At 39.7% G+C, this 23,898-nt stretch overlaps 1 protein-coding gene and 1 long non-coding RNA gene across 3 annotated transcripts in view; one reads left to right on the top strand and one right to left on the bottom strand.

The window, feature by feature from the left end:
- BBS7 (Bardet-Biedl syndrome 7) overlaps positions 1-14,984 on the bottom strand; it is a 37,681-nt gene extending 22,697 nt beyond the window's left edge. The window contains exons 1-11 of one of the 2 annotated variants that reach the window (XM_075200317.1): positions 14,850-14,984; positions 14,319-14,379; positions 12,163-12,321; positions 9,150-9,215; positions 8,358-8,420; positions 8,071-8,259; positions 7,200-7,386; positions 6,156-6,228; positions 3,290-3,406; positions 3,014-3,144; positions 243-327 (exon numbers count right to left, since the gene is read on the bottom strand). In XM_075200317.1, the coding sequence (XP_075056418.1) occupies positions 243-327; positions 3,014-3,144; positions 3,290-3,406; positions 6,156-6,228; positions 7,200-7,386; positions 8,071-8,259; positions 8,358-8,401 (826 nt within the window). In that variant the 5' untranslated portion in view covers positions 8,402-8,420; positions 9,150-9,215; positions 12,163-12,321; positions 14,319-14,379; positions 14,850-14,984. The remainder of the gene's footprint in view (positions 1-242; positions 328-3,013; positions 3,145-3,289; positions 3,407-6,155; positions 6,229-7,199; positions 7,387-8,070; positions 8,260-8,357; positions 8,421-9,149; positions 9,216-12,162; positions 12,322-14,318; positions 14,380-14,849) is intronic. The other variant, XM_075200316.1, reaches the window with a different exon arrangement.
- A 6,971-nt stretch (positions 14,985-21,955) lies between these two features.
- LOC142105794 (uncharacterized) lies at positions 21,956-23,320 on the top strand. Its single transcript, XR_012679720.1, has 3 exons — positions 21,956-22,252; positions 22,454-22,682; positions 22,834-23,320. It is a non-coding gene; the product is annotated as an uncharacterized LOC142105794 (long non-coding RNA).
- The last annotated feature ends 578 nt before the right edge of the window (positions 23,321-23,898 follow it).

The following is a 23,898-nucleotide window of genomic DNA, read 5'->3' as shown; positions in this document are numbered from 1 at the left end:
GATCAGGCCTCAAATTGAAATAGTTAAAATAAACTTTAGTATGGCCTCTTACTATTCACTTTAAACACACTTGTCCAAGGAGGAGCACTGAATAGCTCGGCGTAAATGATGATACATAGAACAGAAAACAAGTCATTCTCAAAGCTATGTTCATTATAGTCTTAAAACTAAATACAACACCTAATTAAAATAGGGTTGTTGTTTTTTTTTTTATGAAACCAGGCTAGAAGTATTTGACCAACCAGAATATGTTGACAGTATGACTTCATCATAACCTTCCTTCCACACACAGCCTCCCTGGATGGAGGTTATACTTTCTGTTAAGGCCTAATAAAGAAAAACATTTGTTTAAAAAAAACAAACATACAAATTATTAAAACCATCACCAATCCTTTAATATCTTTTATTTAAAAATCTATAATGGTAACAAGTGCCAATAACAGTCAGCTGACAACACACCCAAAGCAGAGAAGAGCTCTTCTAAACACTTTTAACTCTTATAATGTAGCAAGCATTGGATATATATTGTTCATATTAAATCAATCCAATCCATGTTAGCAGAGTACTCTGTTGTCCTAATATATTGCAGAGAGGAGTGGGCTCGGCCTAATGATAGATACACACATACATGGAACCAGACTACCAGTGACAGCCTAGGATTCCAGTAATGTCACCACTGAGTAGTGTTCATTTAAATGCTGTTGAAAGTGTGGTCAATATCTGTGAGATCCTCAGTGTCATCAGCACTGGGAGCTCCCTGTTAGAGGAAGATTCCATGGACAAGACCCACAGTAACATTGTCACTTGGCGGTTCCATGGACAAGACCCACAGTAACACTGTCACTTGGCGATTCCCTGGACAAGACCCACAGTAACATTGTCACTTGGCGGTTCCATGGACAAGACCCACAGTAACACTGTCACTTGGCGATTCTATGGACAAGACCCACAGTAACACTGTCACTTGGTGGTTCCATGGACAAGACCCACAGTAACATTGTCACTTGGCGGTTCCATGGACAAGACCCACAGTAACACTGTCACTTGGCGGTTCCATGGACAAGACCCACAGTAACATTGTCACTTGGCGATTCCATGGACAAAACCCACAATAACACTGTCACTTGGCGACTCCATGGACAAGACCCAAGTAACACTGTCACTTGGCGGTTCCATGGACAAGACCCACAGTGACATTGTCACTTGGCGGTTCCATGGACAAGACCCAAGTAACACTGTCACTTGGCGGTTCCATGGACAAGACCCACAGTGACATTGTCACTTGGCGGTTCCATGGACAAGACCCAAGTAACATTGTCACTTGGCGGTTCCATGGACAAGACCCACAGTAACATTGTCACTTGGCGGTTCCATGGACAAGACCCACAGTAACATATTCACTTGGCGACTCCATGGACAAGACCCACAGTAACATATTCACTTGGCGACTCCATGGACAAGACCCACAGTAACATTCACTTGGCGACTCCATGGACAAGACCCACAGTAACATTCTCACTTGGTAAAACAGGTCAATTTATACGGGAACTAATATGTTCCTTCCCCGTACATACAATTTACATTTATGTGAGATTTTATGGGTCATATGACGACATGCAAGATTGGCAAGTGAAATTAGTTTGCCACATGAGGATTTTCTGAGGCGGTAATCCTGTCACAATAACAGGTACTCAAGTGGATGAGAAGGAATTAGCTATCATAAAGATGGGATGCCCAGACCATTTATTGGGAGAACCTTCCTACAATTCACACTATACTGGTACAGTGTGGATTTAAAATCTTGTTATAAGATTTCAGTTTATGTAAAGATTTTATTTATTTAAAAGTGACTCCCTGCTGTAAATATCCTCAAAGATTAAACAAGAAGTATTTAATGGAGGGTAAGGTCACCTACTACACAGAATTAATGTATACAGCCCAATCAAGTATAGTCACGCACTTTAAAAGCAAATAGGCATTTTTTTCTTGTACAGAAAGTCCAAAAGGCAATTCTAACAGATAGAAATGAGGTCTATTTAGTTTTAAAATAATTATAACAACTTAATAGCAGTGTAAATCACTGCAGCTGCTCAATGTACAATGAGCTCATATGTTCATATAAATGACGTTGCTCCATCACTTGTTTACATAAGTCATCTCCCATTGTAGCATGAGTCATCATCATAAACGGTCAGATTTCTGGTAATAACTAAATAAAAAGCAGCACAGTGATAGAGAGAGTACATTGAGTAAGCATCAATTGTAAGCTCCGATAGGCACAGAGGACTTGCCTATTATAGTAACAATATTAGGTATTTATTGTAGTCTATTTACTGCATAGATGTGTTTTTATGATGTATACAGATGGTTAGGTACATAAATACATAAGAAAAATGAATTTTCTCTGGGTACTGTATTGGCCATGGAGACAGAACACCAATTGCAGGAGGTCTGCAATGCCCCAGTAAACAATAAATGAAGAGAAAAAATATGCAATAATGTATAGGTATCCAAAAAATCAACTATGAACCATGGATAAGAAATGTTTTATTACCAAATACATAAAAAAAACCACAAACAATGAGTGACATAGGATCAATAAAAGAGGAGTAAAAAAACTATATAGTATAGGCATAACAAATATCATGTAAATGCTAAAAAGCAATTGAATTTAATTTATGAATGTGTCCATAAGATAATTGCCAGAAGACATCTGATGTTACCAATATTGTGTTTCAATCAAAATTGCAATATAAATTGGAGATAAAGCTGTAGATTGTCTATCTAACATAAATACATAGAGCTGTTGATGTAAATCAGGCCTGGCCATCCTGTGGCTGTTCAGGTGTTGTGAAACTACAAGTCCCAGCATAGCTTGCCAGCTGTCGGCTATCTGCTGACAAAGCATGCTGGGGCTTGTAGTTTCGCAACATCTGGACAGCTATAGGTTGGCCAAGTCTGATGTAAAGGATACAATATTAATGTCAAAACAAATCTAAAACTACTAACTTACATGGTCGAAGCGCAATATTGGCTCATTTGCACCGTCAAAGCCGTATATCTCTACCATCCCATCATCCCGACCAATTAGTAAGTCCTTCACTCCATCTCCCATAATGTCAAAGTTGTCAATGCACAAGATGCCTAGCAATGCACATCAGCACATATAATGGATTAGCAACACACACACACACATTAAGAATAAAAGACAGAAACAAAACATAGAAAAACAAACACTCATGTAAAAAACTAAAAAAAAACAAGCAGCCTATTACAGATTCATACAAACCTCCTCTTTTCTTCTCGTTTAATATTTCCCATTTGGGCACAGCTGAATCTCTTGCTATGTGAATTAATCCAATCTTTCCATCTGATGTTCCATACAAAAGCTCTTCTCCACTATCACCTATTAATAGAAAGAGCCAGCACTTTATTTCATATTACAGCCACATGGGATTTTCAGACCACTGCATTTTTGGGCTGGTAAATAATGGCGTACTATAACACCCCTGAAACATCAGCAAGCATACGGAATTATTCTGCTCACAAAAGGGATACTTTACAGTATCACAATAAATATAAACAAATAAATAAAAATTATTAAAAACCCCACATAATTTTGTTTTATTTGTTGCAGAAAGGCATTCTAATCAAACTGGTAACCAATGCAACTCAATGCCTAATTCCATACATACCCAATTCCTGCATCAACATGACTTTCATGCAATTCAATAGTAAATAATCCTCATTCTTGGGAGTTAATTGCAGACTACATTGACCACATTAATCCTTTTGCAATTTTAGTATGTTTCAAATATAGTTCACACAGATATGTTATGTCCAATCACCTAGAGCGCAAAGCAAAACAATTTCTTTTGATTTACATACCATGGAGGAGGTATGCAAAATGACCAGCTATGTTACTTGTAATACCATCCATGTGATCTAATACTGTGTATGTAGACTGAACGGAAGGACAGTTCACAGAACACAGTTACAACGGAAGGGGTACAATGGCACAATGTTCAACATTTGCTACCCACCATCCACTTTTGGGACCATGCTCTTCCCTGAACATTACTTGTTGTATGTAGACAGACAGAACAGAATGCAATGTAGGCACAATCTTATGCAGTATAAAATCCCATCAAAAAGGATACAAATTATATATTTTTTTTTAACAACCTGTCAACGGTATAATCATCACTAAAAATATGGGTTTTAAAAACTTTATATATATTTTTTAAAATACATGCATGCGTTTACCTTGTTCTTTACATAAAATACATTTATATAGTCTATCTTACTTGCATACACATATTCCGTGCTAGCTATTGGCACGCATACATGTAGTTTCTAAAATAAAGACTATGCCTTGTCAGTCATCACTATCAGTTGGCACTTACACCTGTACTGTAGCTGGTGCCAAAGATAAGGCTGTCATTTGCGTTTAGAGATGAATTGCATAGAGTTGCGTTCATTAGCATAAGGTCTGTTTCTGAGCATGCGCAGAGCTATTTCATGCAAGAAACACTACGCAAATGGACATACGGATTCCGGACCACTGTGTTTAATTTTGAACACTTACACTGAATTCTGACTTCTCCTACTGCCTTCATTGTAAAACTATCACATTCCATTCACTAACATTTCTATACCACCACTTCTAAATTTCTACTTCGACCACGGTTTCCAATTGTATTTTTTTAATATGTGGACAACAGGGGTTTACTTTCTGATCTATTGAATACATCTTAGAAATTCACATTGAACTTTATTATTTATATTTAATATATTTTTAATTCTCTGACTAACCATATTAAATATTATATCCTATTACAATATTTCCCAAATAGGTTTATTTTAAAGCGTACCTAAAACCTACACACAACAGCACATTAAAGAGATAGCTGAACAAACAGCACATAACTAAAGAAATGTTTACATTTACTATGTGTTACAACTGTACGGCTTCTTTTATATTTCCCATATTATGGGCAGCTGTGAATATCTATGATTATTAGTAGAGTATACCGCCCATATATTGGCAGAAGCCTGCTCATGGTGCTCCTGAGAAGCCCCCTGTGACATCATGAAGTTGCCAGCTGTTTGTACAGCTCTAAATTATCACGTGATCAGAGAAGTACACTTGAAGGATTCCTTTACTACTAATACTTTTTAGAATGAATTCTTAATTCATACATTGCTATTTATCTATATTTCTAGCAAGGTCTCCAGCAATCCGCTTGCATAGCTACTACTGCCCAGCACAAACATTTCACAAGTCTAATATTTACACATGGACTATTCTGTGTGGGTGCAGTGCCTGTGGTGCGGATGAAGATTGATCCACATACTTTGGTTTAGCATTACATACTGGGCACTGTGCTCCTGTCTGGAATATGGAAGCATGCTCTATAAACCCCCTTCCCCCAAAGGTGGTAACTAGTTGGAAGGGCAGATGTTGGATCTCTTCGTTAAGCTGACTAAGATGTAAGTGTGTGTAAATTTGCATCATTGTGTATATATATGGGGCAGCACTGTGGCATAGTGGTTAGCACTTCTGTCTTACAGCACTGGGGTCATGAGTTCAATTCCCGACCATGGCTTATCTGTGAGGAGTTTGTATGTTCTCCCCGTGTTTGTGTGGGTTTCCTCCGGGTGCTCCGGTTTCCTCCCACACTCCAAAAACATACTGGTAGGTTAATTGGCTGCTAACAAATTGACGTGTGTGTGTGTTAGGGAATGTAAACTCCAATGGGGCAGGGACTGATGTGAGTTCTCTGTACAGCGCTGTAGAATTAGTGGCGCTATATAAATAAATGACGATGATCTTGCCTACAATGCATATAGGAGCAATTTCAATATTTAGAAAATTAAATTTAATGTGTGTGTGTAGGAGGGTGGCTTTTATTTAGGCTTTATTTAATTTATAAAGTTTAGGTTTAATACTGTACGTGAAGGGTATACACTGTAACATTGCAACATATATGTGGACTACAAAAAGCAACAAGAAGAAAGCTTACTCTACTTTGCGAATCTGATTCTGGACACAGACGGTCATTTCTGCCATCGTTACCACTTTATTTCCACTGCTAACCAGAGCATCTAATATTGGATTTACTACAGCAGAAGAAAGCCATAAAAATACTCACCTCCAGTTCCACCATTCAGGGCCAAGACAGAAGGTGCACCAGGAACTTCAACTTCATACATTAAATTTGAGCCCTGGAAGAAAAAATAACAACATAAATACCAATAAACACTAATACATCAAAGTAATAAAACAGACATTGTAGTCATTACTAAGTTACAGCATGACCAACTGAAATGGTTTCAGTTGAACATCAAGTCAACCTCTGACAATGGACTGTCCTACCCCAAAAGGATCCAATCCAAATAATAATAGCACACTTTCCATATACACGTATACGACCGGCACAGCACCTTACCAAGATATAACGGAGCATTTAGCTGTGCACCCAAGTGACATATCAGAATATGATTCATCATATTCTACTTAATTATGTTTCTCGACCCCCCTGTAGCAAAATCAGTCCGATCAGCCATGGATAGGACCTGCAGCGAAACTGGGTGACCCTGTATTCAGGAAACTTTGCTGGATTATTTTTTACAATACTTATTGACAGATTTATTGGGAAGATTTTACGGCAGACCCTGGCCCTTTAGCTCCGCCACTTTTTGGTTATCACCATTAGAATCTGCATTTCATCACACAGGATTGTTCCCACCAAAGAGATTTCAGAGGATCTCAAAAGAAGTCATCCAAGCTCTTAAAGCCAGAAAGGGTATATTTAAAAAGACGCTGATCTTCCCAGAAGTGGTTATCCTACAAACAAACACTCCAAGAGCAATATATACAATACACTGCGAGAACACAAAAAAACCCCAGGGTAATGTCTAAGGAACTCTCAGGCCGCTATGTTCTATGTAGCCATGGAAGACAAAGATCGGCATCTTACCAGTATGTTATAATCTCAGACTTCTTAAAAATATCCAGGGATATTTATGAAAACTGATGCATATGGGATACAGGTTGTAACTCACAGCAACTAGATGTTTTATTTAATTTTCCAAACTGCACTAGAAAAGCGACATTTAGGATTAGAGCACCCTTTTCTGTGCACCAGTATCCATTACTGCCCCCATCTTATTTTCCACATGTAAAAATATCATACCTCTAATATACGAAGCACTCTATCCTGGCATCCCAATATAGGGGTGATCCGCTCCACCTTGTCCATAGGCAGACAAAGGACGTCACTAATTTTATCCCCAGACAGATAGTAGTGTTGGTCTTTGCAATCACAGTAATGGTTGTAGATGTAACTTGCACACAAGAAAAGATCGGATCCGGATACGTGCCTGTGAAACGATGCAGTTGGAACCATGTATTGAAATTGAATTATGATGTACATACTGTCTTATTTGTTATTTATAAAGCAAAGATTGCTTTTTATACTTCATCAGGGTTTAAAATGCGACAGGGGATTTTACTGTGCATTATTTTATTTTCGCTGCTTTGTGATATTATATCACGGATGGGCACCTGACAGTGTGGATCCGCTGTTATCTCCAGTTGACTTACCAACATGGTAGATGTAGTTCAACAAGAGCTGCCGGTCCTGGCATTAGATGCCCATAACTGGATGTCGCAGTTCAAAATACAAATAATCTTTTAAAAATATTTTAAAATTCTACAGATTAAAACAGTACTATTGAAATTATGAGAACAGGTTTGAGCCTAAGATTTATGTATTACAGATTATTTTTTTTGTGAAAAACGACTAATGTGTACAACTGTACCTAGTTTATTTGGATCTTATAGGTAGCCTCAGCAACTGCTCATACATAGGCTAAAAATTTATATATAGCATAACATGCAGGTCAAAATGGTTGTTACAAGTCACCTTTAAATTTGCTTTTATTTCCCAATTCTGGATCTTATGTAGTTGGCACGGTGTGTTAGCACGCTTTGATACTCAGATTAGTATTACAACGCTATGCGAGAGAAGGCTTTACACAGGAGGACACAACACAATTACTTACATCGCTCTGATGCTTTCTGTTAGGTTTGTTTCAAATGATAGAAACTGCTTCCCTCTCTTTGTAAAGCCCCGGACTTCGGATCCAGATGCCACAAAAATCTTCTCCTGGACTGTTCCAAGTGCCCCTCCGAGCTCCAAACGCGTGATCTTCTGTCCTGGCAAAGTCTTGAAAACTGGCTGGAGAGAAATACTGAAAATGCAACAAAAACTTTTCTTTCTTTCTTTTTAATAAAAACAAATGAACACATAGAACACATGATATAGTAACCAAGAACATAGAATCCTTACCACTGCTTCACCTTTCTTGATTCCAAAGCAGGTAACAACTCCATCTTGGTCTCCAACGACAACCTAGTAGAAAATAGATAGAAGTTTTCATTAGAACAAGGGACATAATCATTAAAATCATTTTTAGCTGGGACCCTGAGAGTGTGAGTTATTCTGGGACCATTATTTTGAGTCTCAGAACAACTCACACAAACCTCACGGATCCCAATAGTATGGATTGTATATTTGATAATCAAGGGACCCTAAAAACAAATTCAAGGTAACCACATGGGGCCCTCACCCACCGGTTGCGCTACCTTGTCTAGTCAGCAGGAGACAGGCTACATGATTGAGTTTAGAAAGACATACTATAAAGCGATACCTAGCTCTTGTGCAAATATCTTGTAGAAAGGTGGATTTGGACATGTAGCAATTTCAAATGAAAAAAAAACAAAGATACATTTTAACTTGACAATTATTTTTTAATTTTGATAATAATTGGTGCCCTATATTTAAAAGCATGAAGAAACTAAAAATGTTTCAGGGTAGGGTCTCTATAAAAAAAATACACTGCCAGGCACACTGCCAGGCACACATTAAGCATGTAGTGAGTATGATATATCAACATGTTAAATCTCTTAATAGGGTTTTTGAACAGATAAGCATATGAGTTTGATTGTTTATGGGTTATGGTATACACGACTTGTCACAAAGAACTTGATGTAGAGTGAGCATCTGCAACAATAACACAATACTGAATAAAACAGCAAAACAAAACAAAAAGGAAGAGTGCACAAAATAAAAGCTGAATACCTTTTGAGTTGCTCTACGTCCGGATGCTGGGAGCAATCTCATTGTTTTTTGACAGGTGACCCCGACCTGGAGGAAAGCAAAACAGTACTGAGTAGGAAATTCTCATGGACCTTGTCACGAACACGCTCCCAGCTGCCGTGACTTTGGGGTGTTTGCTGTATGAGGTCACACTCGATTTCAGCCCGCAGTCTCTCTCACCTATCACACAGGTTCTAGACCTACGGAATCGCCCCCAAACACAGCGCTCTCACCCCCCCCAGACACTTCAAGGTTCAGTCACCACCTATTGGGTATGGGCAATAGGACCCCAATATACTGTCCCACGCTGGCACACAGGCTTCTTGTTCCACAAACTAGCAAGACTCACACCAGCACACACAGGGTTAACTCTTCACACCTCCAGACTGTTACCCAAATGTAAATACAAGCACACACAGATTGTTAATCAAATGTATCAACAAATCACACACAGGGTAACCTGGACAAGCAATCTCTTCTAAACAGGCTATGGATTCTTTAGAGTATCAAGGACGCAACTTATTAAATTATAGATTTAATATGCAAAAGGTACAGGGCATACAGATAACAAAAATAAGGAATGACAATTAATAAATTTGACATAACAAGCAAAAACAGTTTAAAATAAAAAGGATTACATTCAGATTTGCACTTACATGAATTGCATCTGGCCAAGGGGAATTTGGCTAGGAAGATGGACAGCTTATCAATGTAACTTGATTTCCCCAGAAGTCTGACAGTTTTTCCCCTCAGAACACAGATTTTTAAGCAAACTCAAATGGGACGGCATTCACAGGGGCAGTGCGAACGCTAATTTGGGGGCGGAAATGTCCCCTGGGTGTTACCTCAGGTTTGGTCAAACTATTCCTAAGTTTTGACCTGTTGGTAATTCTTCACAGATATATCTCAGAGAAATAACACCCCCCTCAATAAACCAGTCATATTCTCCCGCACATTTAAATACCAAACATAATGGAATTACAACAATATCCAATCTCATCATGAAATACATGTGCCTATGGCTGTTCCCTGTGTAGTGGGTATCTATGTTTCAAGACCCTTGTGTGGTTTTTGCCCCTCAGTTCGGAGTGACATCCAGATTTCCCAAAATATGAAAAATTAATAAATTTCCTTTCAAGTTCACATTTCTATATACCGGCATAAAGACCATAGAGGTTTTATACAAGAGTCTCCAAGATCCTCACCTAGGCGTCTGGCTCTCCAATTTACACCTAGGGGTTAGTTTGTGTTTATAACCCTATTAAAAGGAAGTCAATTAGCTAGGGAAATACAGGATCAAATACAATGGATGTCTGTGATCTGCATATCTTAAGCTGGTCTCTGCACAAAGGTTTTACCCAATTCAATTACCTCCTCCTGGGCTCATTTGGTCACACATTTATCTGAATTGAAGATCAGGTTAATTTAGGTATTCATGCAAAGATTTATTTTGGGTCCTGACATCCAATATTCTATTTCAGCATATGAAATTTATGCTCTCATCCTGACAGACCTAATCAGGGGAAAAGTGCCAGTGAATACTGACACTAGACTCCAATTACGATGTGCGCTGGATGCCTTGGGTTTAGTGTGCCTACATGCGCAAATAAAAGTGCACACTTACACTCCGCTCTCAGGGAGACACATCCACCAGCCTTGATGCACTATGTACAGAGGTGGACAAATCTGAAGACACCCACTGTGCAAAGTGAAATCATTACATTAAAAAATGTAACCTCCTACTACTTTATTAAATAAATTGATGTGTTTTCTCCCAAAATACTGTTTAGCCTTATTTATGGCTTAAAATTAACCATGCGAGTGAAGGGACATCAGGGGGTATAGTTACTAAACTGCGGGTTTGAAAAAGTGGAGATGTTGCCTATAGCAACCAATCAGATTCTAGATGTCATTTTGTGGAATGTACTAAATAAATGATAACTAGAATCTGATTGGTTGCTACAGACAACATCTCCACTATTTCAAACCTGAAGTTTAGTAAATATGCCCCCAGGACTGCCTTTATTACTCAATTTCTCCCACCAGCCAGTGCAAACTCTTGCTTCTCCACAAACCCATGAGCTTTGATGGAACCAAAATAAAACATAATTTATCTGAAACACCTAACGTATACTCATTTGGGTACGTGGCTTAATACCGTCTGAACCATGTCAATAAGGAAAAAAAAGAACCAGAACATCATCATGAGGTCAGCAGATTTCTGCATTTATTTTGACATTTTGAAAAACGTAATGTTTCTTTATCAAGGTATCACAGTAGCTTAAGAAAGGAGCATTACATTTCCCGAATGTTGGACTAAACACACAAATCTGTTGAAATCATGAAGTATCCTGGTTCTTTATTCAACTACAATGGTAAATCTAGGTGAACCTGTTTGTAATTTAGGCCCAAAATGTTTATTACATTGATCAATGATCTCTGCTATAGTCTTTCAGGGCCTAGATTTACTAAGCTGTGGGTTTGAAAAAGTGGGGATGTTGCCTATACAACCAATCAGATTCTAGCTTTCATTTATTTAGTACCTTCTACAAAATGACAGCTAGAGTCTGATTGGTTGCTATAGGCAACATCCCAACTTTTTCAAACCTGCAGCTTAGTAAATCTATGCCTTAGATTTCTACCTAGGCCTGATGCTTTCAGAATATTGTGGTGATTTCACAGTTCTGCTATTGCAGAGGGGGGGGGGGATTCTAAAAAAATAGTGGAACTTCCCCTTTAAAATGCTAAATAATGGCATTTATTTAACCATCAGAATAATATAACCTATACAAAGTTCATGAAGATACACTTTAAAACAATAAATAGTGTGCACTTTCTATGGCTGCAGGAGTTAATCTTTGTCTCCATCTGAGCTCTGCTCTATTGCAGATTAAACCATTTTAATACAGATTACAGTAAGGGAGGGATGTGGTCCCTCCAGCTACACAACAGGTCTCCTTGACAACAGGATAACAAGGATTATTTATTTCCATACCTGTAGGTAATCCACGCGGTTTAATTGTAGGTCCATGTTTGAAGACAACCAGCTGTCTTCTAATTTCTTAGCAGCAAAATCCCACAATTACAGTGCACAGTTAAACTCCACTCAGTTCGATTTAGCAAACTTCTTCCTTAACATCGGAATTTTCTGCAGCTGTACAGATAAAAGGAAATACACTCATTAAATTAGAGGCAGTCAAAAACATAATGTACATATATTGTGGTTCTCGTGTAAAGGAAAAAAAACAAAGAACGTGATATATAAATATATATATATATATATATATATATATATATATATATATATATATATATATATATATATATACATATGATATAATTTTATCTTTCAGTGGCTGAAGTAGAAATTTAGGAGTAGCGATATGAAAAATGTAATGGGAGTGTAAGTGAATGGAATTTTGTAGTTTTACAATGAAAGCAGTAGAAGTGGCGGTATGGCGTACCACTGTATACGACCCCACTTAGACTGTTTTCTTCTTCATATATTTTGGAATAAGACCTCATACACAGTAAGACATCCATGACCATCTTGTGACTGTCTCTTTCCTGGCCAGGGACGTCTTACGCGTATGAGATCTTGTTTGGACTCCTTGCAGAAAAGCTTGAGGTCTTTTATTTGAATCATCTGTGTGAAGGAAAACCTTATTGGAATATACGAAGAAGACAACAAACATCTCAGATAAGCCTTTCTGATTTATTTATTTGGTACGTGGATATTGATCAAAGCACTTCACTGGTGATTTGGAATTTTGACAAAACTACACTATGCCTGGCACTTTTTCTTATTTATTAGAGTGTAAAGCGGATTCGCATTATTATTAGTGTACATGTTAAGGGAGTCATTTAATGTCATGTTTAGCAACTTACCTATACTGCAGTGGAAATCATGAAATTTAGCAATGTTAATAAATTGCAGTAACATATATAAAATGGCCATTTAAAAATTCGAGAATTTTTTTTTAAAAGTCTATTATTATTATTATTATTATTACTAATTATTTGTTTTGTAAACACACGCTTTTCCTCTCTTTCTTTTTGTCTTTCTCCGATTCTCCTGTCTTGACTACTGCAACCTCCTGCTATCTGGCATTCTCGACACCTGTATATCCACACTTCAATCCATCCTAAATGCTGCTGCAAGATCTCCCTCTCTCAGTGCTCCACATCTGCTGCACCAAGTTGCAAATCCCTACACCGGCTCCCTGTGTCCTCCAGAATCTAATTCAAATTACTCACCCTTACCTACAAAGTCCTCAACAATACCACCCCTCCATACATCTCAAATCTCATATCAAAATACTCTCCCTCCCACCCTCTTAGATCTACCTCTGACCTTCGCCTTGTCTGGTGTCTGGTAACCACCTCTCACTCTCGTGTACAAGATTTCTCCCGTGCTGCTACCTACTTATGGAATTCCCTACCACGACCAATCAGGCTTTCCAACAGCCTTCAAATATTTAGACGGTCTCTAAAAACCAATTTCTTTTTTTTTAGGCTTTTCTTATCCCTGATGATACTATTCACACTAATGCACCCGCACAACTAGCCCAGTCTCCACTCTAAGCCACACTCACTCCTCTTGTTTCAGCTGTGCCCTCTTCCACTTAGAATGTAAGCTCTCTAATGAGCAGAGTCCTCCACACCCTTTGTTTTCATGCCTGCATTTATTTTGTCTGCCTTTTATGTATGTCCAATTTTCCCTACTGTACGGCGCTGTGGAGCACTGTGGCGCCGTACAAATCTACGATGATAATAACAACAACAACAACCACAGCCTATTCATGTCATATGAAGAATGGAGGATGTCATCACTGATCTGTAACTTCATGCCAACAATAAATGTGAAAGCATACAGCGCAAGCTAATGAGTTAGTGAAACCGTGAGCTGCAGGCATCTGCAGCCTGTTGTATGAAATGGTTGGTGTTGTCTGTGATCTCTGCCTACGGAGATGCCATGACAACCATATTATTCAACCCCAAAGGAGTTATCATTAGAGGATACCTGGTCACACAGGTAGACGAGAAGGAAGACTTATGTTACTTAAATGTTGCAGATTAAGTGTATGCATTCTCATATTACATAAATTATACAAAATACTGTACATAACATTTGTACCATCACTTACACACCTGACATTATGGACAGTATGTTTCTTAGTGGCGCTGTTGGTACTGGCATTCTGATAGTATCCTGCACAAAGAAATAGGATAGTGACACAATGCAATATAGCATATACAAGTGATAACAAAACCTCGTTCTATTTGAACAAAGTGGCTCTTAGCAGAGCCGTAACTTAGAATTCTAGCGCCTGGAGTGAGAAATACAAATGCTGCCCCCCTTTTAACCAAATGAACCTAAAATATTCCTAAATTGCACCCCCCTTCAGCGTTGCGCCCTGGGCGGTCGCCTCTGTCGCACAGCCCAAGTTACGGCCATGGCTCTTAAATCTGACTTGTTAGTGTTACAAGAGGAGCATAGTGAAGTTATAGCTGTCAATATATATCTGCATGCCTCTCACTACATCCCCCTGTAGCCAACTATAACACAAATATCAGGGGACACAGTCTACTGAGTAGCAGAAACAGACTGCAGATAGATATAATTCCCTTGAACCCATAGCAGACACTGTGCACGGCACTAGCCCTTCCCATAGCACCTACATGTCAGATCGCACCCGAGCAGGTTTCCCCCGGTGCCGGTGTCCCGATCACACATCCGCGGGAGCGCGCATGTTACAGCTGCCGGACACAACAGCTACAACCAGGGCAACCAGCGCGTCCGGGGAGGAGAGACTTGGTGACGTCACCGGTCACATGGTCCCTGAAAGATGACACACCCCTAGCTGTCAGTCATGTTGGTAGATGATTAGACCAATAGATCAGAGGAAAAGAATGTTCTGAGTTCCGTTATATTACACGGCCGCCCCGTGTCCTGTCCACAGTGTTCCATCGTATGACGGGAACGTTCTATCCCTGGAGGACGGGGATCACATGAATCAGTCATTCCTGCTCTATGTGCCGCTGCTCTGCCTGCTATGTGGTGCTGAGCTACACCGCGGATAGATACAATTACTTTTTATTACATGTCTGCGAAATAAATAGTTACAACTGGACTTTCTAAGAACAAACTATGTTGTATAAACTAAATAAGTGTTTATGTACATTTTTGCATACTTACCAACTTTGTAGTGTTGCCCTCCTGGAGATCCTGGGGAGGGTGCGGGGGCAGGGTGAACCGCCTCATTTTGGCCCTGTCCGCATACCCAAATCGGTCATTGAGGCTCCCATCCTGTCCACATCACAGTGTGTGTGATGTGGGAGAATGGAAAAGCTACCCGGAATTCAGGAGTCTCCCAGTCTCTCACATCCCCAGGTCCCCAGTTTGAAATGTGTTGAGGTGTGTTTTATGGACTGATTGGACTGGCTCATTGCTTCATAAACTGAAGTTGTCCGTTATTTCCAGGGCTGCCCAACTTCATGGGGCCCCCCTTATAGTTGAGCATGGTAAAAAATGTTGCGCCGCTGCTCCACAAAATTAGAAGTGTGCGCGGTCATACCATTGGGGGCGTGGCTAGCAGGTGAAAATCACTAGGCCTTGAATTCGCCGTAGTGTGACATGTCCAAACACTCATGACTTTCAGTATATCTAGCACCATAGTATACAGTGGCGCACGCGGGGGGGTTTCTGAGTCTCCAGAAACCCCCCCCCCCTGCGCTAACTTAGTGCCCACCATAGCGGCACTGTCCTATACAGCAGCCGCGGCGCTGTCAAAGAAGCGTCCGCGGCGGTGCTGTATTGTATACAGCATGCGCAGCAGCTCTCTCATGTTTTTGTTTTTTTGGGGTCAGGGGGGGTTCGGCGTGCGCCCCTGGTGTAGTATGTATATAGATATATAGATATATATATATATATATATATATATATATAAAGTGCAGTGTTTACATAAAGAGTTCACAGTCTTGGCTTGCACCTCAAATTGGCCAGAACAGTCACCAAAAATTGGGATTGTCCCACTAGAATCACAATATTTCACAGACTCTCCTGCTCTCTCCTACCTGTTCTTGTCACTTTCACCACCTGTGTCTGCAGGTTTCTTTAGTTATGGCTTGTCTGGGTCCTGGAATGTTGGGGGCCCTATTTGGAAAATAATGGGTACATTTAGAAAATTCCAACCAGCCCAGGCATTAATTCAACAGCACCCACAATTAATAATTAGGCATTCCTTCAGCCCCAACATTAAAATAATAGTATTCCAATTTAATAAATAAACCTATTTCCCTCCCTCCAAACAGCCCCAGCAATAAATTAATAGTGTTTACATTTCATAAATATACCTATTTCCCACAACCATCACTGCCATTAAATAATTAATAGTCACATTTAATAAAGAGACCTCATTCTCCCCAAACTCACCACCACATGCTTTTGCACCCCCCTTCTCCTGGCACTCCATCACCCTATGCCATGCTGCTTTTGCCCCTCTTCACACTCTGCCAAGCTGCTTTTTAACCTCTTCACACTCTACCATACTGCTCCACCCTTCATCACTCTGTGCCATGCGGCTTTGCCCCTCTTCACAGTCTGCCATGCTGCTTTTGCCCCTCTTCACACTCTGCCATGCTGCTTTTGCCCCTCTTCACACTCTGCCATGCTGCCCCCCTTCAGCACTCTGTGCCATGCTGCTCCCCCTCTTCTTCATCATCCTGTGCCTTTCTCTCCCTCCCCCCTTCTTCATTACCCTGTGCCTTTCTCTCTCCCCCTCTTCTTCATCACCATGTGCTTTTCTCTCTCCCCTTCCTCATCACCCTGTGCCTTTCCCCTCCTTCTTCATCACCCTGTGCCTTTCCCTTCCTTCTTCATCACCATGTGCCTTTCTCTCTCCCCCCTCTTCTACATCACCCTGTGCCTTTCTCTCTCCCCCCTCTTCTTCATCACCCTATGCCTTTCTCTCTCCCCCCTCTTCTACATCACCCTGTGCCTTTCTCTCCCCCCCTCTTCTTCATTACCCTGTGCCTGTCTCCCCCCCCCCCGCTCTTCTTCATCACCCTGTGCCTTTCTCCCCCCCCCTCTTCTTCATTACCCTGTGCCTTTCTCCCCCCCCTCTTCTTCATCACCCTGTGCCTTTCTCTCCCCCCCCCCTCTTCTTCATTACCCTGTGCCTGTCTCCCCCCCTCTTCTTCATCACCCTGTGCCTTTCTTTCTCCCCCCTCTTCTTCATCACCCTGTGCCTTTCTCTCCCTCGTGATGACGTCACGCCTGGCATTCAGTGCAAACGGAGGAGGGAAGAGAGACGCTGGCGCAGCGATCATGTGAGTATTTGCATACTCACATAATCGCGTATGTTTGTTTGTTTTGTAAGTGCATCTGTTGTAGGCTTACTCTATTAAATTTGTGTGCAAAAATGCTACACTATATGTTTTCTATTCCATCTTTCTTGGCTGGAGATTTACAGCGAAACCAGAGGCAGAGCAGCAGGGCTTCCACCAGAAATTGCAAGTTCGCGACTTGGGGACCTCAACATAGATGTGCCTCAGTCACTCTTATATTCGGTACGCATAATCACTTATCATCTTTTGTATTGGATCTAACTCCTGATTACTACACTATCAGGCGCCGTATTCCATCTTCTTTGTAGATATCTTTTCCGGACTTACCACCCAGTTAGCAGTTAGTCAAGGCTGGCTGTCACTTGTAAATAAGGACGTGTTTTAAGGTGTTTCATTACAGGGACTCATGTTTATACCAAATATTGGTTTAAGCACCATACAATATCTAGTTTATGTTTTGTAAATTATATATATATATATATATATATATATATATATATATATAGTGACACAAGCAGGCTTCTCTTAATGCAGACACGGACATCTTCTTGTTTGTTTGCTTCATTGTCAGAATGGCAAAATAGTGGACAATATATAGGTCCTACACACTTTCTGATGACCATATCGCTAAATTAAATATTGGAGACTCCTCGGACAGTCCTAGCTTGATGGTCAGATGACACTGCCCCCTTCCCTTTAAAATATATATATATATATATTTATTTATATATATATATATATATATATATATATATATATATATATATATATATATATGTATATATATATATATATATATATATATATATATAAATAATATTTTTTTTCACACCAATCAGCCATAGTATTAAAACCACCTTCCTAATATTGTGTAGGCTCACTTGTGCTGCCAAAACAGCTCTGACCTATCGAGGCATGGATGCCACAAGATGCCAGGACTCAAGTTTTCCAACAGAATATTACCCAGAGCATCACACTGCCTCTGCAAGCTTGCCTTCTTTCCATAATGCATCCCGGTGCCATCTTTTCCCCAGGTAAATGATACACACGCACCAGGCCGTCCACATGACGTAAAAGAAAATGTAATTCATCAGACCAGGCCACCTTCTTCCAATGCTCCATGTTGTGATTGATCTGTATGTTTATCTGGTGGGCCAGCCATTCACCAGAGTGTTTTGGAGATCCAATAGATCCCTAATGAATACTGATCAGCTAAGGCTTTATTTATTTTTATTGCATCTCTTTGAATTATCAATGTTTTAGATTTCATTGACTTGGTAAACCACACTTACTATAGATAAATTACACCCGCACTTTTTTTTATTTAACTTTGTTGTTTTAAGCTTGTGGGCCTTCACAGTAAATGCCTTTGGTGGGCACTGTGTGAAGATGTCTTAAGGTTATCTGCTGTTAATCATACAACTGCTAGAACATGGGAACCTTTTTTCAGGCAGGATCCAAATAATGTCCATGAATCACAATACCCATGATATATTTTTAATTAGTAATGTGTATCAATTTCTTATCTCTGTGTATAAAGTAAATATATTTTGAAGCGACACATTCTTAATTAATTAATAATTGTCTAAATGGATGTACAATTATTCCTCTAGATTGGGTTACCACTGCGAACAAGATTAGCAAGTTAGGGTTCCTTTAGCAAATTGTATTATGTGACTAGTGTTACATACAACACATTTGTGTTTTGTATTTTTTTTTGCAACTGATTTGCTGCTTGCATTTTTTTTTTAACTTTGGGACACTTGTTCTAGTGTCCTGTGTATAAATCACATTCCCCATTAAATGCAAAACTGTATCAGGCAACAAGAGTGTGTATATGTGGGCCAAGATGGTGACGTCTGAATGGATCCAAACGTTTGCGCCATCTGATGGAAGGAGTTGGTTGATGAATGGCATTTTTTTAATCAATGCAGATTAGGCGCATGAATGAACATGAATTTCATTTCTGTCTGATCATTTGACAGTGGTAGTGAGCAGAAAAACAGAAGGAAAAAAAGGAAAGAAAGTGACATCTACACAATTTCTACCATGTGCATGTTTAGATGGACCTGTCAAAATAGACATATCCCTTTTAACTGGGGCAGATCCAAGGACCAGGAAGTGAGCATGCACCTTGACATGTGCATAGGCTGTATTAAGTGTTTCAGTGCAAAATTTGCTTCCTGAAGACTAAAGAATATGTGGTGTTCATTGCTGGCTGTCCTCGCAACATAACGAAAGCAGATACATTAGCTGAATGTGCTTTCTTTATATGGCTCTATCCATTGATTACATTGTATTCATAGACCTGGTTAATCTCAATACTTGTAATATCCTATTCTGCTTTGTTTGCTCTTTTGTAATGATATACGGGTGCATGTTTCTCTGTGTCTGTTATTCATTTAAAAATGCATTTATAATGGTTGTAAAATAACGGTTGGGAGGATGAAACTTCTCCGAAAACCAAGTAGGATGCATTAACTGAATATATGAAATATCTGGGGGGGGACTTCCCCCTCCTCCATAAATCCTGTTTAACCACCTCCCTATCTTTCACTGTTACTCATCCGACCTTACCACCCCTGTCCCCCTTCTGCTCCCTCTTTTACTGCGTCTCATCCTTTACTCCCTCCTATCCTAAATTACCTCCCCTGTCCCCCTTCTTCTTCCTCCTCTACTCTGTATCATCTTCTACTCCCTCCTACCCTACCTTACCCTCCCTGTATCTATTTTCTAGAACTTTTTCCACAACCTCTCTCCCCATTGTCTCTACCAACTGCTCCTCTTTCACCCCTCAAAACACCCTTCTGCAACTTTGACTGTTTAGGCTCTACCTCCTCTGCTACCCACCTGGACAGATAGCTCAATGTCCATCTGCTCCTATTATCTCTCTACCCCCTCCCTCTAGAATTGAAGCTTTTGTGGGCAAGGCCCTTTTACCCTATGTCTCTTGTCTGTCCACTTTCCGCCTTCCTCGTATGCCCCTATCATGTCGTATGCTGAATTTTTGTGTATGCTATGCAATTTGTTCTGTTAACTGCATCCATACATTTATTATTCTGCTTAACTGTACCCTTAACTGCACATGCTTTGAGTCATGCAAAGTTCCACTATGCTCTTTACCAGGGGCGTAACTACCACCTGTGCCCTTCAGAAATAGGTTGCTTCCTTCCTCTCTTTTCTTTTAAATTAAGAGCAGCCTGCATGGCTGCCAGGAGTCTAGGTTGACTAATAGATTTATCCGGCTACAGAACCCATAAATGATCAGTTCCCCAAGAAAGTGTGTGGATAATATGAGTATGAGTAGCGTTATGAAGGGTTATGATGAAGGGGGTTAATGATTTATGGAGGATTAAGTGTTAATCAATGGGCAGTACAGTGGCCTAGTGGTTAGCACTTCTGCCTCACAGCACTGGGGTCATGAGTTTGATTCCCGACCATGGCCTTATCTGTGTGGAGTTTGTATGTTCTCCCTGTGTTTGCGTGGGTTTCCTCCGGGTGCTCCGGTTTCCTCCCACACTCCAAAAACATACTGGTAGGTTAATTGGCTGCTATCAAAATTGACCCTAGTCTCTCCCTGTCTGTCTCCCTCTTTCCGTGTCTGTCTGTGAGCGTGTGTCTATATTAGGGAATTTAGACTGTAAGCTCCAATGGGGCAGGGACTGATGTGAATGAGTTCTCTGTACAGCGCTGTGGAATTTGTGGTACTATATAAATAAATGATGATGATGATGAATGATTAATGTCCATAGCCACACCACTTCCAGTTGGATGGGAGGCCCCACAATCAATATCACATAGGGCCACGCATTATCAAAAACTAGCCCTAGTTTAACTTATTATGTACGTCATGCACTGATTTGATGTTTTTCTTATTATCAGTTACCTGTTTTGTTTTAATTACTATTCTATCGTATTGAAGGTACATGTTATATTTTGATTTGTAGAATGGAAAAAACACAAGAATGTAAAATTTACAATGTATTTTTACTAATAGCAGTGCAGGCCACTAATTCTTAACAACCGACATTTAAGCTAATTACTATTCCATTTAATGTCATAATTTTAAAACCTCTTGTGATACTATACTACATAGACTGCTAACATTATTTTATTATTCATGGAATCAAAATGTGTTTTATGCACTCCACCAAACAACATTTCAAATGGCCTAAATATTTATATTGAATGTATACATGTAATTGGTTAATCCATGATACTAATTACTTATTTTACTCCATAAAGAGGAAAGATGCCTTCAACATATATATAACAACATATGAGGTGTTAATATTTTATTTGGGCTTTGATAATTATAAACTACAAGTTGTGATTAGCTGGTTGCTATGGCCTCTGTGACATAAGGTATATGTGACATCATGCCATATGTCACTATGAATTTCACATATATTGTTAGGCTGCAGCCTTTCTCTAGCCAGTGGTAGTAACACCTGAAGCAGGCCACAGGGGATAGATGAGTGCCATATATCAACTTGCACAGTTCAGCTTTCCAAAAACACGAAACATGGATTGTTGCCTTAGAGATCAAGTGGAAGCCCTAAAGAACGAGAACAGAACTATAAGCATGGAGAATGCTGAGCTACGTAAGATGACAGGGCTGATGCAGGAGAACATGGTCTTAAGGTGCAGTATGCGAGATCATGTGAAGTCCTTTCGCTGTGTGTCCCCTACAAGAGGGTACAGTGAAGGTGTAACTCACAGGCGTCACGGAAGAGGTAAGACAGCGTAATTATTATATTCCCAACTTACAGCTCACTGCTAGTAAGGGGAATAACTGGAACTAGATACAATTAGATCAATAATGTTCATAAGTACTAGTTATCAACTTACGCAATAAGTAAAAATAAGAGGTGGGGGAATTTAGAGACTGTTATATTTGTCTCCTATTAAAAATATACTTACTATTGTATTTTTAGATTTCTGCTGCCATCACCACCATCAGAAACACTGCTAAGCAGCCGGATCAGTGGGCATTTTCAGCAAATGTTCTTTTCATCTTCCATAGAACACCATTGTCATTGGAAAAAGAGGGTTGTAGGAGAAATTGCCTACCAGCTGGAAAGCAGGGTTCTCTCAGCTGTCTTTTTGAAACAACACCGACTTTATGGATTCCAAATATCCAACATAGAGGAAAAGATTCATGAGGTAAATGATGAATTCCAGTTTCTGAACTTTGGGAGGAGCGTAGAGAGTCCATTTCCCATAATATACAATATGTCGTTCAATTCTACAAATGTATCTAACTTAAATTGTGACCTTCGCTATTGGTGTTATAAGTTTATCATTTTCCCTACAGTTAACTAAGTGCCCATTAACCGGCAAAGTAGACGAGGTTCAAAGATGTCAGATGACCCAACGCTACCATGATATCCTGCATCAGTTGAAGAAATGTGGATACAACCCCAAAATTCACCCTGTGTTTTCTGAGTACCTTGTGAATAATTATGGCATAATGAAGGATCAACCACATTACGGATCCTGTACGTCCGACCTCTACAATAATCCTGAAGCATTGCAGAGAATTATTTGTGATGTCATGCCAGCTGCTGAGATCAGGGATGTCAACGTACTTCTTGATTGTCTAATATTGTTATCTTATGAGGATGGAACGCAGCTTTTCATCTGATTGTGTCATGTTATTGCCTGTACTTTCATAATATGTCAGCATTACTTCCAGCCTAATGTTGCACTACAATCCGACATCAACATCACAGAGCCGTTGTTGCTTAGATACAGTTTCCAGTCTTATGTATGTCAATAAACAACAAGGCTGAATCTCAGAATGTTGAGTAATTTTTTCTCACTGGTGTGTATGAATTTGTACTTTACTATCAGTGAAACTAATGGTGTATTGTTAATAATTGTTTTTCACATATATCATATGAAGAGATATTTCGTATAGTGTCAGGAAATTTGGACAGAGGAGTCAAAACTGGAGCTGTTTGGCAAGTCACATCAGCTCTATGTCCACAGACGATAAAATTAAGCTTTCACATAAAAGGACACCATACCTAATGTGACACATGGAGGAGGCTGAGTTATGTTTTGGGGCTGCTTTGCTGCGTCTGGCACAGGGTGCCTTGAATCTGTGCAGGTACATACTGCCCAGTGTCAGAAAGCTCTGTCTCAGTCGCAGGTCATGGATCCTCCAACAGGTAAGTGACCCAAAATACACAGCTAAAAGCACCCAAGAATGGATAAGAACAAAAATTGGACTACTCTGAAATGGCTTCTATGAGCCATGATCTGAATCCTTTTGAATATCTATGGAAAGAATTGGAACATGCAGTCTGGACAAGGCACCCACCAAACCTGAAACAGCTGGAGCAGTTTCCTCAGGAAGAGTGGGATAAACTGACTG

Source organism: Mixophyes fleayi, chromosome 1 (genome assembly GCF_038048845.1).
Source record: "Mixophyes fleayi isolate aMixFle1 chromosome 1, aMixFle1.hap1, whole genome shotgun sequence".
NCBI lineage: Eukaryota > Metazoa > Chordata > Amphibia > Anura > Limnodynastidae > Mixophyes > Mixophyes fleayi.
The sequence above is the reverse complement of the archived record's forward strand: the minus strand, read 5'-3'. Positions and strand labels throughout refer to the sequence as shown.